At 48.4% G+C, this 15,368-nt stretch overlaps 1 protein-coding gene across 1 annotated transcript in view; it reads right to left on the reverse strand.

The window, feature by feature from the left end:
- The window catches only part of LOC119152173 (pro-neuregulin-2, membrane-bound isoform-like), a 90,493-nt gene extending 75,724 nt beyond the window's left edge, over window positions 1-14,769 (reverse strand). Inside the window, exon 1 of the mRNA XM_037397055.1 lies at window positions 14,599-14,769. Coding sequence (XP_037252952.1) covers window positions 14,599-14,686 — 88 coding nt within the window. The 5' untranslated portion in view covers window positions 14,687-14,769. The remainder of the gene's footprint in view (window positions 1-14,598) is intronic.
- Between the last annotated feature and the right edge of the window lie 599 nt (window positions 14,770-15,368).

Here is a 15,368-nt window from a genome sequence, read left to right on the forward strand (position 1 = left end):
CATGCAAGAGTGACAGGGAAAAGCAAGGAAGCGGTTGAGCTAGACAACAAAGGCAGTGGCTTTCAGCTTAAGCAGAATTCCTCCAGAGCTGCTCCTTCACTTCTGCACTTTCAGTGCCCCTCCCCTTCACCATCTCCCCAAGCCACTCTTGAACAGCTCCATGCAGAGGAACGCAACCACCTAGAAACCCAAAAAAGGGATGTTTAGGGGTCTGAGACACAGTATGAAAAACCTGATGGAAAGGGTGGGCTCTCCTCTGCTGAGGAACATTTTTGCAGGAAACAGTCTTAATACCCTGCGCATGTGACTTTCCACATGCAGGAGGAGCAATGGTGCTGAGGAGCTGCCCTGGAAAGGCCTAGATAAAGCTTTACCACCTTCAGTGTCTACAGAACCAACCTGGAAAGGCCCAAAGACAGGGTTCCAAAGGACAACAAATCACAGGACAACAAGGACAAGCTTGGAAGAAGCTGAGCAGACCACATCCCTGCCCTGAGGTGGGATCAGCTCTGCAACATCCATCCAACTCACCAGGATCTGGACACACAAACAACCTAGTGCTACGCGTCTATGCTGCACCCCAGAGTGCCCAAGGACTTGGCTGACTTCAAGGACATACCTGATCCAAACCTTACAACCTCTCCAACAGGCAACACTAGATCCCCTCTGGGAAGAGGCCCAGGGCCCCTGCAAGAAAGGCTATTAGTACAAGGGCACACTAGTTAGCAGGTGATGGGGAAGCCAGCCACATTATGTACTGTTGAGACCTCTGAGGCTCTGGTGGTCCCCACATGTGAAAGAGATCTTCCATCTATTCCCAAAGAGGTAGCCTATCTCTCCTTCTATCTTCCAGTCCTTTACACTGCCCCTTCTGTTTTCTTCTCCTTGCCCATGCCAGCTGCCACTAAGTAACCAAAATCACTCATCTTTGTCCTCCCTGTCTCAATTCACCTTGGCTGTGAGATGCAAGTTTTTATCTTTCCTTTGCAAAATCAATGATCTTCAAAACCTTGAACATCACTCTTCAGCTCCAGGCTCATCCTCCTTTCATTCCTGGAGATGCTGACCACCTCCTGCATGTCACTGAAGAGCTCCCGGCAGCCTTGCTTCATAAAATTGAGAGGGCTTGAATCATCCTTTCAGACAGGCACCTGGATATTAATACTGTCTTTCTGGTTTTCTGCCAGTTTGGGATGGTGCGTCAGGAGCTCCGCCATCACACACAGCTCAGAAACCAGCGCTGCTTCGAGGCTGTGTTGCTCTCTGGTCACACTCCCCACCTGGTTGCAGGATGTAGAAGCTGAACTTCCACTTGCACTCACGCTCAGTGAAAGGTGACTGCTCTCCCCCCTCACTCCCCATCTGTCCCTCCAGTGGCAGTTCCTCTACATAATGTTCAAGCCTGAAACACCAAAAGAAAGTCTTCCTGCTCACCTAGACACTGCTGTTTGCAGTTGCAGGAGCCCCATACACATACCGAGGAAGGATCCATCCCAGATCTGCTTTTATAATGGTGCTGCTGAGCAAAGACCCATGCCGGTAGTTACCTGGGTCTCACCCAATGCTGAGGGATCATGAACACTGAACATCCCAGTCAAGCACAGCCAACCCTATTATGCTTTATATCCCATTTTTCAACTTGCACCCCTCCCTTTGTAATTTGGTGCTAAATAAATGTCTGGTCAAAATATCAGATAATTAACTGGGAACATCTTTGCAAACATGAACAAAAGCTAAACGGACACCTCAGACAGGATCACACATCAGCCCTGCTATATTAAAGATATTCTGAAAAGCCTTCCCAGGTAACTAGAGACAGATACAACTTGCCAAGGACACCCACAGGCTCCCCTTAATTGCTGTAGGAGCCCCAAGGAAACGCAGCAGAGGTCAACTATGCGCGGCTCACCATGAAGGGCAGCAACTGGCAAAGCTTTAGCTCCCAACACTGCACTCTCCTTCACTCCCCTGACAATGTGACACACTGCTGTTTATCCTAATCCATTGTTCATGGTCCGCCCCACCCAGTTTTCAGCCCATGTGATACTCTCCTGTCCCTACCAACTGGAATTAATTTGGGGTGCTAGGGGTCTATCAATAGACTTCACTAAAATCTAAATGCTGGCAAGGTATTACCTGCTTTCATACATACATTTTGGCTTTTTATCAGACACCCAGAGTAAACAAACAAGCCACTGCATTTTCCTGGGGCAGCCGGCTTGCAGTTCCTGGCTCCCTCAGTGATCCTCTGACTGACCAGGTAACTTTGAGAGGGAGATCCTGGTCAGCAAGGGCTGTTTATCAACACAAACCTTATTCTCCTAGAACTCCCCTCTACCTCTCACTTGTTATGTAAAGCTGATGCTGCTAAAATATTTAGCTGAACTTAGGTCAAGAGAAGATGGCTTTTGAAAGACTTCCAAGGGTTCATTTGCAATAAATGGCTGAGAAATAAATCATTTCAGCCCCGATGAGTCCTGAAGCAGCCAACTGTTAGCAGGGCAACTCCAGCAGTGAAGAACAGGGGGAAGGCTTGGGTGATGCATGGGGACTTGTGACAGGCACAGAAAGCAGCCGGAAAAGACCATTGTGCTGCAGAGAGGCTGCCATGATGGGCTGGACCATGCTCCTTGCTAGACAGGGACCTCCACTTCATGGCAGCAAGTATCACTTACTCCTTTTGAATAACTTCCCAGTAGGAAAGTCTTCTGCATTCTCTCAAGGACAGAGCTGTTTTTCTGCTCTGATGCCCAGAGGCTTATAATCCCTGTGTGCATTTTTACCCTAGTTAATCCAGCTGACAGCATGCCTATGTTTCATAGAAAAGTCTCCCCCTTTCTGCCAGTCCTGCTATGTTCTTGCCTTCAGTGACTGCAGTGACAGCTTCCAGGGGATACTGACAAACCCAGTGAAAACTCGCCAGGAGCAGTTTGGGATGTCTGTGACTGTACTGTCACGGTGTCCCTTCTCTTTTCAGAAATCTCAGGGTTCAGTCCTGTGGGGTGCAATCTGTTACCAGGGTCCCTTCCTCTACTCCCAAATGCAAAGGTCCTTCCCTACTCACACACCATCCTTGCAAGAGCCACAGTCATGCTTCGCACAACAAGCACTAGCACCAGCACGTGCAGCCTTGCACCAGCATGACTGGGGGCACAGGACCTCCATCCACCACCAGGAGATCGGCTTGGGACCTCCACCAGGCCTCCGACCCCAGCTCAGCAAGCACAGTCCACCCATGGGCCACAGTCAGCTCCCCACAGAACAATTTCCCCAGCATCTCAGGTCTGGCATAGTGGGGCTGCGACAGCACTGGAGGGGTAGGTTTGAGGAGAAGGCTTCATGCTCTGGCACATGAGGGTCACAGATGAAAGCCAGGGTGGCTAGTCCAATAGCTGTCAGTGAGGACCATATCTGCAGTCTACAAAAGCAAAATACCATACCCACATGCAACTTCTGCAGCATCCCGCCGCGGCAACTCAGCCAGCTTATGCTGAATACAGCATGGAAGGGCTGCTGACTCAGGGTGATTTATCAAGCTGAGTCCCAGGCTGCTCGGACAGGTTTGGACTCGAGCAGCTAATCCAAGCCCAGACCTGAGGAAGGGGGACCGTCAGCTTGGGTTGGCCTGTGTTGCCTCTCTGTTCAGGGTGGCTTCTCCAAAGGGTACAAGAGCCCCTAAGGTAGGCTCAGCTCTGAAGTGGTCCTCCTTTTCTAGGTACACAGGGAGCCCGAAGGCACCAGCCTCTTCCTCCTCCTCCCTCCCTCCCTTCCTCTGCAGCCTGCCGGAGCCAGCATCAAGAACCCACGGCCAGCAGAGAAAACAGAGCTGCCACAAGAGCATTTGGCTGCTCAGGTCAAGTGCAGCTGTTCAACCAAGTCTAGCCATCAGCATGGTAAAAATACCAGTCTTCTTCTGCAGAATAAGAGCATTTAAGGCAGGAATCTGGTGCAGAACAGTTCTTTCTCTTTAAATTCACACCCTAGGCCAAGCATGTTTTGCAAGAGCCTCCCTGTGCAGACAAGCCCCGAGGCTTCAGTGCAGCAGAACGCCCCTGCTGGGGGAAGCACCCAAACCATTTCAGCCGAGTACTACAATGAGGTGGCTGCTAAGCCTGCATGTGGCAGAGGAGATGGGGCAGGCTTAGAGACATGTGGTTCTCCATTAGCATGAGCCGACAGCAAATACGTACAAGAGACACTTGGTATCTCTTCCGACCTGTGAAAAAAACCACCCATGAAGAAAAAAAGGGAAAAGGAGCTAAGGACAAACAGATGCCACACACTCAGCTCAGCTCACTTGGAATTCATGAATTGGGCCTCTTCTCCTCAAAAATGGCAATATTGGATTAAATATAACAAGCCGTCCATCTAGAGAAGTGTTTGAGGCTTCCTATCATCTTTGATGTTGTGAATGTTTAGGGCCCAGAAAGGACACACTGCCTGGCTTTGTCTTGCAATGACAAAGGGTAAGTGAAACTGGAGATTCCCAGAAAATAAAGCAAGTACAGCTCCTGAGGCTTAACGGGAAATACCAGATTATCACCGTTCTGGCAATAGAACCAAAACTGTTGGCAGTGCTCCAGATTACTACTGCTTCTTTTTTCCTTTCTAGCCCCCCCAAATGAACAAGACACCTACTGAACCCCATCAGAAAACCAGGGCTGTGACTCATGTCATCTCTCTCACTCAAAACATTACCAAACAAAACATTACAACACATGAAATAAGCAATGGCCCTGCTAACACAAAGCTTGTTCTTAAAATTGCATAGCCTGCCCACATTTTCTAAATATAGGGTAGAGAAGGAAACCTCTCCAGAAGCACTAATAATTCAAACAACCAACCAAATACGTGCTACATGGGCAGGTGGCTTTGAAAGCTGTTATCAACATATTTCCATTGTACAACATTTCTTTGCCACTCCTCTTTCTCTTCTGCCCATCAGCAGCAGGTAGAATGGATAAACTCAGCCACAGAAAGGAGCAATTCCCTTGCAACGCATCTTAGGAAAGTCCTAGGCAACAACAACAGCACTGAAGCTGCTTGTCTGCAAATTCAGGAGGGCTGCCTTACACCTGGAAGTTTACCAGTGGAAGAGCTAGAAGTCTTATTGAAAAAACTTAAAGCCTGGGAGGTCTGTGGAAGCTGAGGTCACTTGTGCTGGGAAGGGTCTGCACCACCTACACCATCATCAACAGGACAGATCAGCATCCACAAGCCTGCCTTGACAAATTAGCCGAGAGAAGCACCAAAGAGGCAGAAGCACACACTGTAACCAGTATGTGAGGGCTAGGTACTAGGGCTACACAGCCTAAAACTGTAGCACGCCTTTACTGCTGCTTTATAGTACTGGTATCCAAGCAATTGACAGAGAAGCTTCCTCAGGATGCCTTCGTGCAGCAATGTTCTTTCCTGACTGTAGTGCAGACTTCACACCAGCTGGGTGAGAACCACTTGCCCATGGCAGCCTTTTTCTCTTGACAGCTCTGCTTTGGTTATTGACAAATATCTTCATCCTCATGCCCGAAAGTGCACAACTGTGGATCAGGAAAGCTGAGCTAGATCCTCAGCCTTGCTGTTAAGAAACAGGCTGCTGCAGTGCAGCATGGGACGGGCACTTCACCTCTTGCAGGAAACTCAAGGGTTCATTTAACCATCATCTGCAATTGTTCCTCCAGATTTTTACCATTTTGTGCCCCAGCTGCCAGCATTATTTTCTAAGATCTCTCTCCTGAAATCCGTCCACTGACATTTCTTCAGGGGTTCCCATACCCAGGAGTTTACTAGGTATGTGTCCACTCCAGGTGGCAGAAAGGATTCCGTATTCCTAAATGGTCTCACTAGACCTGCTGGACAGAAAGGGGGTGCCCAGGGCTCATCACAGGGGAGCAGTGGGAAGGATGCCCAGAAACTGGTAATTTGTACTGTCTCCCATCTTTCTGAGATCACCTTTTTAGGGGAAAAGTTTCAGATTCTGAACAGAGATTATTCATACCTAGAAGGACTGGGAGAGGTAATCTAGGACTGAGTCGGAAATGTTCTCTCAAGTAGAGAAGAAGCATGGACATTATTATACACACACTGGTTTTGGTACTGAGCCATAATTTCATGTAAGATCAAGGATAATTTCTGTTTTGGGCTGAATCTCTTTTTCTTGATCATATAACTGGCATCTCTGCCATGTTCAGACCCCTTCTGCAATGCAAAGTGTTTGTTACCCAACAGCTAGCCCGAGAGTTTATTTTAGCATTCATTAAATGTGCCTCTCACTCAGACTCTCAGCACAAATACAGAAACCTAATCTCATTTATTGACAAATGTGAAGCAGAATACACTTCCATGCCAAAGAGAAGTTCATCACATTCCTTGTCCTTGCCCTTCAGGCAAAAGCCTAAATGAGCAGATGAAACACGCATGATCTCTGCAGCAGAAACAAACTGCTTCTGCAGTAGCAGCAATCAGGCAGATTCCTGGCCTTTGAAGGACAGCCTGCCCAGCTCAAGCACCAGCACCTTGACCTATGGATGCAGGACCTATTAGCAAGACCTTCTGGATCTGAATCACTTTAACACCTCAGTCATTTTCAGGCAATCAAGATTCACAGCACAAGTTCTGCAATTTGCTCTGCTTATGGTGCAAGTCACACAGCCTCGACTGGGATACTGTGTGATGTACAACCGATGCTGCTGCACAAGCTGACATGTCCATCAGCGACTGCATCATGGAGCGGCACAGCAGCAGTACAGGCTAGCTCTGAAAACCTGCTGGCTGAGAGCACCCTACCTTGCATTGCCAGATGTCTACCCAAAAGGGAGCAATGTACCAGCAGCGGTAGCCACTGCAGTGTCTCCCAAGCCTCTTCCCCATCATTATTCCTCCTGCTTGCGAACCCTGCAATGGAAGTCAGGCAGGTGATTTTGTTTTGTAGTGCAGCTGAGGCTTCTCTCCTGCAGAGAGCAGCAAGTTAGCATGGGCCCAGCTGAAGCCGGTTACCTTGCCCTGCAGAGCAACACTGCTAACAGGTGAAAAATCCTCCCTCCCTTTGCCTGGCCCAAACTCAGCATTCCTCTCTGCCAGAGGAACTCCCGCTCACCAGAGCTTGGATGCAGGCACAGGAGAGAGGCATCTGAATACCCACGCAGTGAAGGCAAGGGGGGCATGGCCAGATTCAAGGGAGCTGGCAGTGCCTTTTCGCCTCAGCTTCCTGGCCAGTTTTCTCCCAAGAGCATCAATAGCCAGTTCCTTGCTGGGACCTGAGCTCATTTGCTGATCTGACTTCTCACATCACAAATGTGGGAGCACTACCCATAATCTGGCCAACACCAGATTAAACTCCAGAAACCCATGCCTGTGCACGCACCACTTCTGGAGTAAGACCAGTTTGGCCCCAGAGCAAGGAGGCTTCTCCCTGGCAGCACTCGGATCAAGCTGAGAGGTGGGAAACAGCTTAAGCACAAAGAACTCTTTTGGTGTGCTTTGAATCAGAGACATAACTGCTGAACATGGGGAGTTTTGTCAGTGGTTTGACTGGACAAAAAGATGTACAAGAGGCATACAAGGAGCAACAGAATCAGTACAGGCTTTGCCAGAGTAGTGTGCTAGCCAAAACTGCATACCCACACCCCTCCAGAGGGCTGGAGCACATCAGGAACCAAGGGTCTCTTACAAAACGCCATGGACTTCAAAATGAAATAAAAAAATCTGTGTGAAAACAAACATATGTAGACACACACACATACACAACTTTGGAGTCAGAATAAAGTCCCAGCCTTCAAATCAAAAAGCTGTTGAAAGCAAGAGGGTCAGATGCTCAGCTGGCACATATCACACACACACCAACAAAGCCAGAGGAGATAGGTCAGATAAACATCTGCCGAGAACCTGGATTTTAACCTGATTTCACCCTCAAATTAAGCAAATGTGCAAATTCTGACACCAGAAAGAGGTTTCTCTGAAGGGCTTCCAAACATCAGTCAATGATGCAGGAAATCTGCTTCAAATTTTCAGGGTGTTCTTTTTAAAACAAAAAATGAAAGCACCTGACTTTAGTGTAGTTCTAAGGTAAATTACAGTTTCATTGTTTCCCTAAAGAACAATTCTTCTATCCATCTCACACATTTGTAGCTGGCTTTCTTTTTCTGAGCTGCTAGCCACTGAGTCTCAGACTTGGAGAGGAAACGCATCTCCCTTCCCCTCCCCATCCTAACCAGGCATGAAAATTCAGCAAGAAAAACTGGGCTGAATTCCATGTCTAGTCAAAAATGTAAGGAGATAGTAAGGATGAGACAAGCTGCAGAACAGCTCCAGGACCATTGGACTCCTCAAAAGTATGATCATCACCATTACTACATGGATACAGCCTTGTGTGTCTTATTGCTCTTCTCTGCAAAGCAGCTCTCCCTCATATTGAGGAGTTCTTGCCTTCCAGACATGCCTGAACTAAAATTCTTGATAAGGACCGATGACTAAGTCTGCCAAGCCTAATTACCAAATTACCAGAGTTAATTACCAAAACACTTAATTTTTACCATTATTGCTTGTATTTCTTGTTACAATTTGGAAATCTCAAAAACGCAGCAACATTACGCTGCCCTTGTCATAGAGGAGACAATCCCAGGTCACATCAGTTCAAACCACAGCTTTCTGTCTGGAGCACAGCACAGGAGCCAGGACTGTCTCTTGGCCAGGAGGCCACACACACCTTGCACACTCTGAATGCTCTCATGGGACACTGAGGGAATCTGCAGCTTTGCTCCAGTCAGGCCCTTACAGGTCCGGTGAGAGCTTCCCTCTTGGGCAGAGTCACATTTCCCAGCCACAGGAGCTCCATTGTCCAGCCCCAGATGGGAGGTCAGTGCGACAGACAATGCCTGTCCAAGCTCCAGCCCCAGTGGGGAGGCCTTCACCCTTCCAAGCCACCTCTGCTGCCAGCACGTCCCCCAGCCCCAGTGGTGCTGGCAGATCAGCGCAGGGTGACCAGCCACCAGGGTGGCACGCACCGACAGGAACCAGGGTGAGTAGCTCGGCACCAAGCAAACTTCTGGGTGAACCAGGAGCGGTGGGTGGCTCCCACCCAGCTTTCCACTCCCACTCCAGCCTCATCCTCAGTGACACAAGGTGCAGCTTTCCCAAAGGAAAGCTCCAGGCTATCTCGCTGTCTGACAGCCTCTGAATGCGGTCTCCAGCATAGAGTGGGTAGCCAGCCTCTGCTGGGACTTCACACTCCTGTGAATTCTCAGCCAAAGGAAACGGCCTGGATTTACAGTCCTACTGACGAGCTGCAAGCTCATCTACTCTTGAACTTACTACGTTCTTCATTCAAGAGATACTTTGTTTTTCATGGAGCTTTGCTCCCAGAAGAAAACAAGCACATCCAAGCAAGAGCCAGGTGTGACCCACGGCTCCACTTGTTGCTTATTGCAAGAGCACAGGCCCACTGTGACAAAGCTCCCCGGCACTGAAAAAGGCACAGGATCATATGACCCCGACACTGAACTCCCCTTATGCACCTGAAAGTGCTCACTGGAATCCAAGGGAAAATGAGGAGGGGTCAGAGGAACATGAGGCTCATTTCCCCTCCTCTCGCTGCCTCCAGAATTATGCAGCAGCAGAAGCAGGATGCAGGACTGCACACTCACCCTGCCCTAGTCTCATCCCATCTTCCCCAGTTAGTTTTGAGTTCAAGCACTGCTGCAGTCCCATCAGAGCTCAGTGATGAGCCAAGACTGGAGATCAGGGTAGCACTCAGAGCAGAAGCTGGCAGTCTAGATGCAGGAAGAAGGATGACAGAGCCATGCTATTCATGGCCACACAGCTTTCCTTTAGCTGCTTTGCAGCTGGAGCCTGTCACATTAAGAAAGGCAGGAGAGTGAGCCAAGGGCATGACCTCAAAGGTCGGCAGGCAGGCTGTGCTTAGCTCCTCTCCAGATGTTCCTCCTGTTACCAGAGACTGCCTTTCCCAGGTTACTTACACCCATATTGAAAAACGGATTGAAAATGGGATGCCCAGGGCTCTGACTCAGCAGCTTTTGTATCCATAGTAGAATTACTTACTAACGTACTGTTCTGCTCCATCCTGCCCCTCTGCCAGGAGTTCCTAGCTCCATGTCTCTCCATTCAGGCAGACCAGGTTATTCCTCAACCCTGCTGGGTCTTAATCCCAAAACCCTTACATCTGCATTAACACCTGAGACTATGAGCCATGGGCAGTGGAGGAACATAGCTTCATGCTCATTTATCGATCCCTTCTTCTGTAGAGCTAGTGAGCTCCAGCAAAAAGACCAGAAAGCAGCTGGGACATATAACGTCTTCCTTTACCCCAGCATGAATCACTCGAGCTTGTGAGTCAGACCCCCTCTGTTCCCAAAGCTGAGCAAGTTACTGCATGTTTGCTCATCGGTGGTAGCTGGCCACATGCATGCTCTCAGCCACATGCAACGGCAACAGCAGCCCATTAGTTTAGCCAGTGGAAATGATCTAGTGAAAACATCCATGTGGACAGATCCTGGAGCACAGCTGACATCTGGTACCTTGTGTGTCTGGCTGTTTATAGAAAACAAAACTGCTACTGTAGGATATCCGCTGTGGGTTATCCTCCTTGTAAACAAACCTTTTGGATAATGTTTCTACAAGCTCCTTAGAACTGGAGTGTATTTCCTATGAACAGAAGACTAAGAACAAATTAAGACCGTGTTCACCCTGCAATGTGGGCATAGCTCAACACAGAAGTACCTCAGCCAGCAGTGAAGTAGCTATTTTGGTTGCACTACTGTTGAGTATCTCCAACAGCATGAGCATCCACTACAAAGCCTGCACTGAGTGCCTGCAAGGGACTTTGACATCTCTCATCAAACTCCGTGTTAATGTAGCAGCACTCTAAAGCACCCCAGGCTGTTAGAACTGACTGACATACACCTGCTTCTGCTGCAGTCCCACTGCTGGCTCGTACCCAGCGGCATCTTTCCCCTTAAGACCTCTGGAGTTTCAATTGCAATACCCTTCTGCACAACATTTCTACCAAATCCTGACTCACCTGGGAACCAAGGTCAAGCTGGTTCCTAATGAAACATGAGATTGTCTCTGCAGAGACTCTTCACCTGCTTTCCCAGTAGTTTTCCAGCATTAGCATTTGCCACGGGCAGTTCAAGAGAAAGGCACAATTCATGTGTTGCCAGCTTTATTAGCACTGATGAACAACAAAAACCTTAAGCACACACAATGTTTTCCTTACCGCCAAGTAAAAATAAGAAAGAATGTCTGGAATTTCTGGGGAATTTAGCCAATCAAATGCTTTACATTTCTCTGGTCTTTTCTCCCCAAGCGATCTCGTGGAAGTACGGATGAAACGGACTGTTTCCAGTCTCACAGCCCTTCCCTTTCCAACTTGCTCCTCACCTACCCCACTATCAAGGCTTCCTCCAGCCCTTCTGCTTCTCCTGCCTGTCTCACCATGAGGCTGGTGCACTGGTCCACTGACACAGCTCTGGTGCTTGCTTGCCCTGTTCTGCTCTGAACTCCTGCATTGGCACCAGTCCATTTGTCCCACTTCTCCAGAGTCTACTCCAAGTCCTTCAGAGTGCAAAAGGGCAGCTTCTTTTACACCTACGGTCGTGCCTCAGTGTCAAGTCTTTGATTGCCTTAAGCCATCCAGTGTCTGATAAAGTACCATCTTTCCTTGCAGTGAGGAAGTTTCCTTCCAGACCTGAACTTTGCCAGCATTGTGAGAGCATTATACATTTATTTGCTGGTCTGTTGCTACATTCTGCAGCTCACGTAGTCCCTGCAGGGTGTGCCTTCCACGTGTGCTGGGTGGGATACGGTCTGTCTATCTTTCAGTGCACATTACAAATATCTAAAAGAGGGATCCTGATGGTGCTTCTTCATAGGTAGACACCATCTCCCTCTGGAGGCCTTCACAGGCTGTTCCACTGGCTAGATCTGTAGCCGAGGCACTCCCGTATAGGACGACTGCATCACTAGAGGCATAAAAACATGAGTTTAGGTTAAAGATAGCCCTTGTCCTCAGAACGAAGATCAGCAATCCTCTTGTACACATTCACACAAGAACGCAAAATAATTGTGTTAAAAGCCACAGTGGAAGAATCCTCTCCTCCCCTGAATTTGAGAGACCTCAGAGGAAATGTAGCAGCCCCCACAGCACATTGATTTTTTCCTGAAACTACTACTACAGCTTGCTCTTCCCCTAGGAGGTTTTTCTGCTGCTCTGATTCACTAGCAGTGAATAGCTTTTCTACATGGAGCAGTTCCCCCAGACAAGCTGGCAGGGCCGGGGAGATCTGAGGCAGTCTGAGGTAAAGCCACAAGCTGAAGAAATAACGTCCACAGGATAATCAGCTGCCTGGAGTGAGGGTCTGTGTACCAGGACTGGGGCATCTGCTCAGGAGTGACTGGGGGAGAAACTCTTGTTTTCTAAAAGTCCTTTTGGGGAAGCATTGCTGTGGTGCCCCTCAGATCACATGGCAAAGGTGGCCCATGATGGCAAAAGGTGTTCACAGATTACACTGATCCCAACACACACAACACAAAGTGGCATTTGGTTCAGAGACACCACAGACAACCAAGTGTCTTCCTCTGATGGACCCACACAGCAAACAACGGGCAACCTCTGCAACAATACAAGGCAAACGAGTGACCTGGATCTAAGTAATCTAAGTCAGTAATGAATTCAATAAAAGGAATGTATTCATGCTGTGCAAACCAAACCCAGAACCTTTCTTTCTTTGGTTGAGGTGCAGACAGGATCAATGCAACCATCCCCAGTCCTGCTTTAGATCCATTAGTAGAGAGAAAGGGGGTTCGCACTCTGGCCAGCGTGTCCAGTTGTGTGGGATCTATATGTGATAAAACACCCTGAGAGTGCACCACAGCAGAGGAGTGGGTCATCAGCATGAGTAACTACAGGTAAAGGGTCTTTACATGTTCCCCCTAGAGCAGTGAGGTGCTGGAGGGTTTTGACATGGCACTAGAAAACAGAGTGCAGTCTGACCCCTCAGCTCACACATGTAGCTTTTCCCCACATGCAGCCCCCACAGGCCCACAACAACACATGCAGCTCAAGGCGAGTGGCGACTCCCTCGGCAGTCCCAGTGTGCCTGAATCCCCCACTGTGCCCAAGCCGGCACCTCTCAGTCCCACCAGCCCCTCCATTCTGCCCCCAGTAGAGAAGATGCCTACGACACAGGCACTGCCCCATCCCATCTGTGTACTTAGCAGGCAGGGTCGTCCTGCCAGTGGCTGAGACAGCACCCAGTCCCTGCACACTCCAGAGCCCCTTGGGCAGATCAGGGCATCTTCAAGCAGCTGCTGCCTCTGCTTGGTGGTTTCAAAGCTTTCCGTCCTGAAAAAGTTCTAAAAGCCTCCTCTCAGATCACACAGCAACAGCTACGTTCTGATGTCATAAGCAGGAGACCGTCCATGCGGTCAGCCTGCCAGGGCATCAGCATCCGATGCCACCCCAGCAGCTCTGGGGCACAGCAGGGTGGTGGGTCTCTGTGCTCAGGTTAAAGGGATAAGAAAGGGTAGAGGCAAATCCTGCCACCAGTGATGCCAGTGCCAAGCCAAAACAAATCTGTTCAGGTCAAAAGTGCTCACCAGCATCATGGAGCAGGACCAAGAGTAGAATTGCATCCAAGCAAGTGAAGAGCTAAACTGACAGACTCCTCCAGGACCTGGTCCAGCTTGTAGCCTCTCTTAACACTGATAAAACACAAAGTCTGACAGAGTTGCTGCTCTGTCCAAATACATCGCCAGATAAACCACGGATAAGAAACAGCCAGGGATAATCCCTCCCCGATACCATGACAGAGAAAGAAATACCACTGTGCTGCACTGCCACCAAACTCTCTGTATCTTTCCAAGACTGTTCTTGAATTGCCCTGGCTTGTACTCCCCATTTACTCAAGAATCAAACTTTATCAGTTAAAGGCAATCTAAACATTTTATCCTGGCAACATTTTAAATATTACCTTGCTCATTCAGCAAGGAACAGTCAGATCTCCTCTAAGGAATAGCCTGATTTTGCTAATAAGCGTATCAGCGAAGAGTGAAAGTTTACAATCCACATGTCTTTAACTACACCTCAATGCATTTATCTCAAAAGGCGAGGCTGTAACTTAACTCTGATCTCTGAGAGTTGGTCTGTCCCAAGGAACAGTCCATGTGATCCTCCAAAATAGTGGCTTTTGATATGTACCTCAGGAAGAAGCAAGAAAGCAACCAACCAAACAGCAAAACATGACACACCAGAACCCCCAGAGAATTAGCACAAACCCCCTCAATTACAGTATCATCGTGACAAGAACAGAGTGCTGCTGGTTTTTGAAAATGTACATTGCCCTGAATTCTTGGGGCTTTGAGTATTAAAAAAAAAAAAAAAAAAAAAGGCAAAAAAAAGACAAGATCAAGAAAAAAGCAGACCTCTAACAGCATGAAATATGAATGAGATGCAGAGATTCTCACACTTGCCTGGCAAACACTCCCTATCATTTGCACCCTCATGCAACACACAAGTACTTTCCTGCTGGCTTTCTGGCTTCTCTCTTCTTCCTTTAAGTAAAATTTGTTAAAAATGGAAAGTACCTTTTCCTGGGTCAGGTTCTTTTTCCCCCTTTTTCCCTTCTTTGTTCTTTTTGCTCTTTCCTTTCCCTTTTTTCTTGCTCTCGGACATTCTGCACAAGTGTTTACAGTCTCAGGAAAAGACAGTCCACACCAGATCTATATGCCCCAGGACTGCTACTCCAAACGTTACTTGCCAGCTGCAACTTCCGACTGTTCTTATATTGTTTCTGACACAGACAACACCCACCACTGGGTGGAGAAGCAAAACTTTAACCGTTTGCTCACTGCTCCCAGTTGTCTGAAAAGATGCACTGGGTTACAGTGGAAGGGTAAGCGGAGCACAGCTACAGGATGGGAGTAGCTCTCCCAACAGAGTCTTGGACACGTGAAGTCTAGAGGTGGTTTTCCACTTGCTGATTCTGTCTCTGGTTGCACATAAGTTCTGAACAGCTTCCAAAGCATCACAGAAATAAGTATTTGGGGGAATTGCTGATGTTCAGACCTCAGTGATATGTGAGAGGCAGTGGAGTCTAAAGAAAAGGGTAGAGGCTTGCAACCCATTCTCATTCTGCTTTGACGCTGCAGAGGGACTGAGTTGCCTTTCTCCTCGCATTGTTGTTCCCACCATAAATCAGAGTGACTTCACCTGCTCTTGCACCCAGTTCTTTGCTGTCTCAAGAGGTCTTTCCAAAACCTAGGGTTAGCTGGAGACCCCTTACTTGCACTTCTCATATCTGTCTTCCATCTCTGGGATGTTGATTAAGACCATCTCTCATCTGCTTGGGGGTTAA

The sequence above is a fragment of the Falco rusticolus genome, chromosome 8, assembly GCF_015220075.1.
Source record: "Falco rusticolus isolate bFalRus1 chromosome 8, bFalRus1.pri, whole genome shotgun sequence".
Classification (NCBI taxonomy): Eukaryota; Metazoa; Chordata; class Aves; order Falconiformes; family Falconidae; genus Falco; species Falco rusticolus.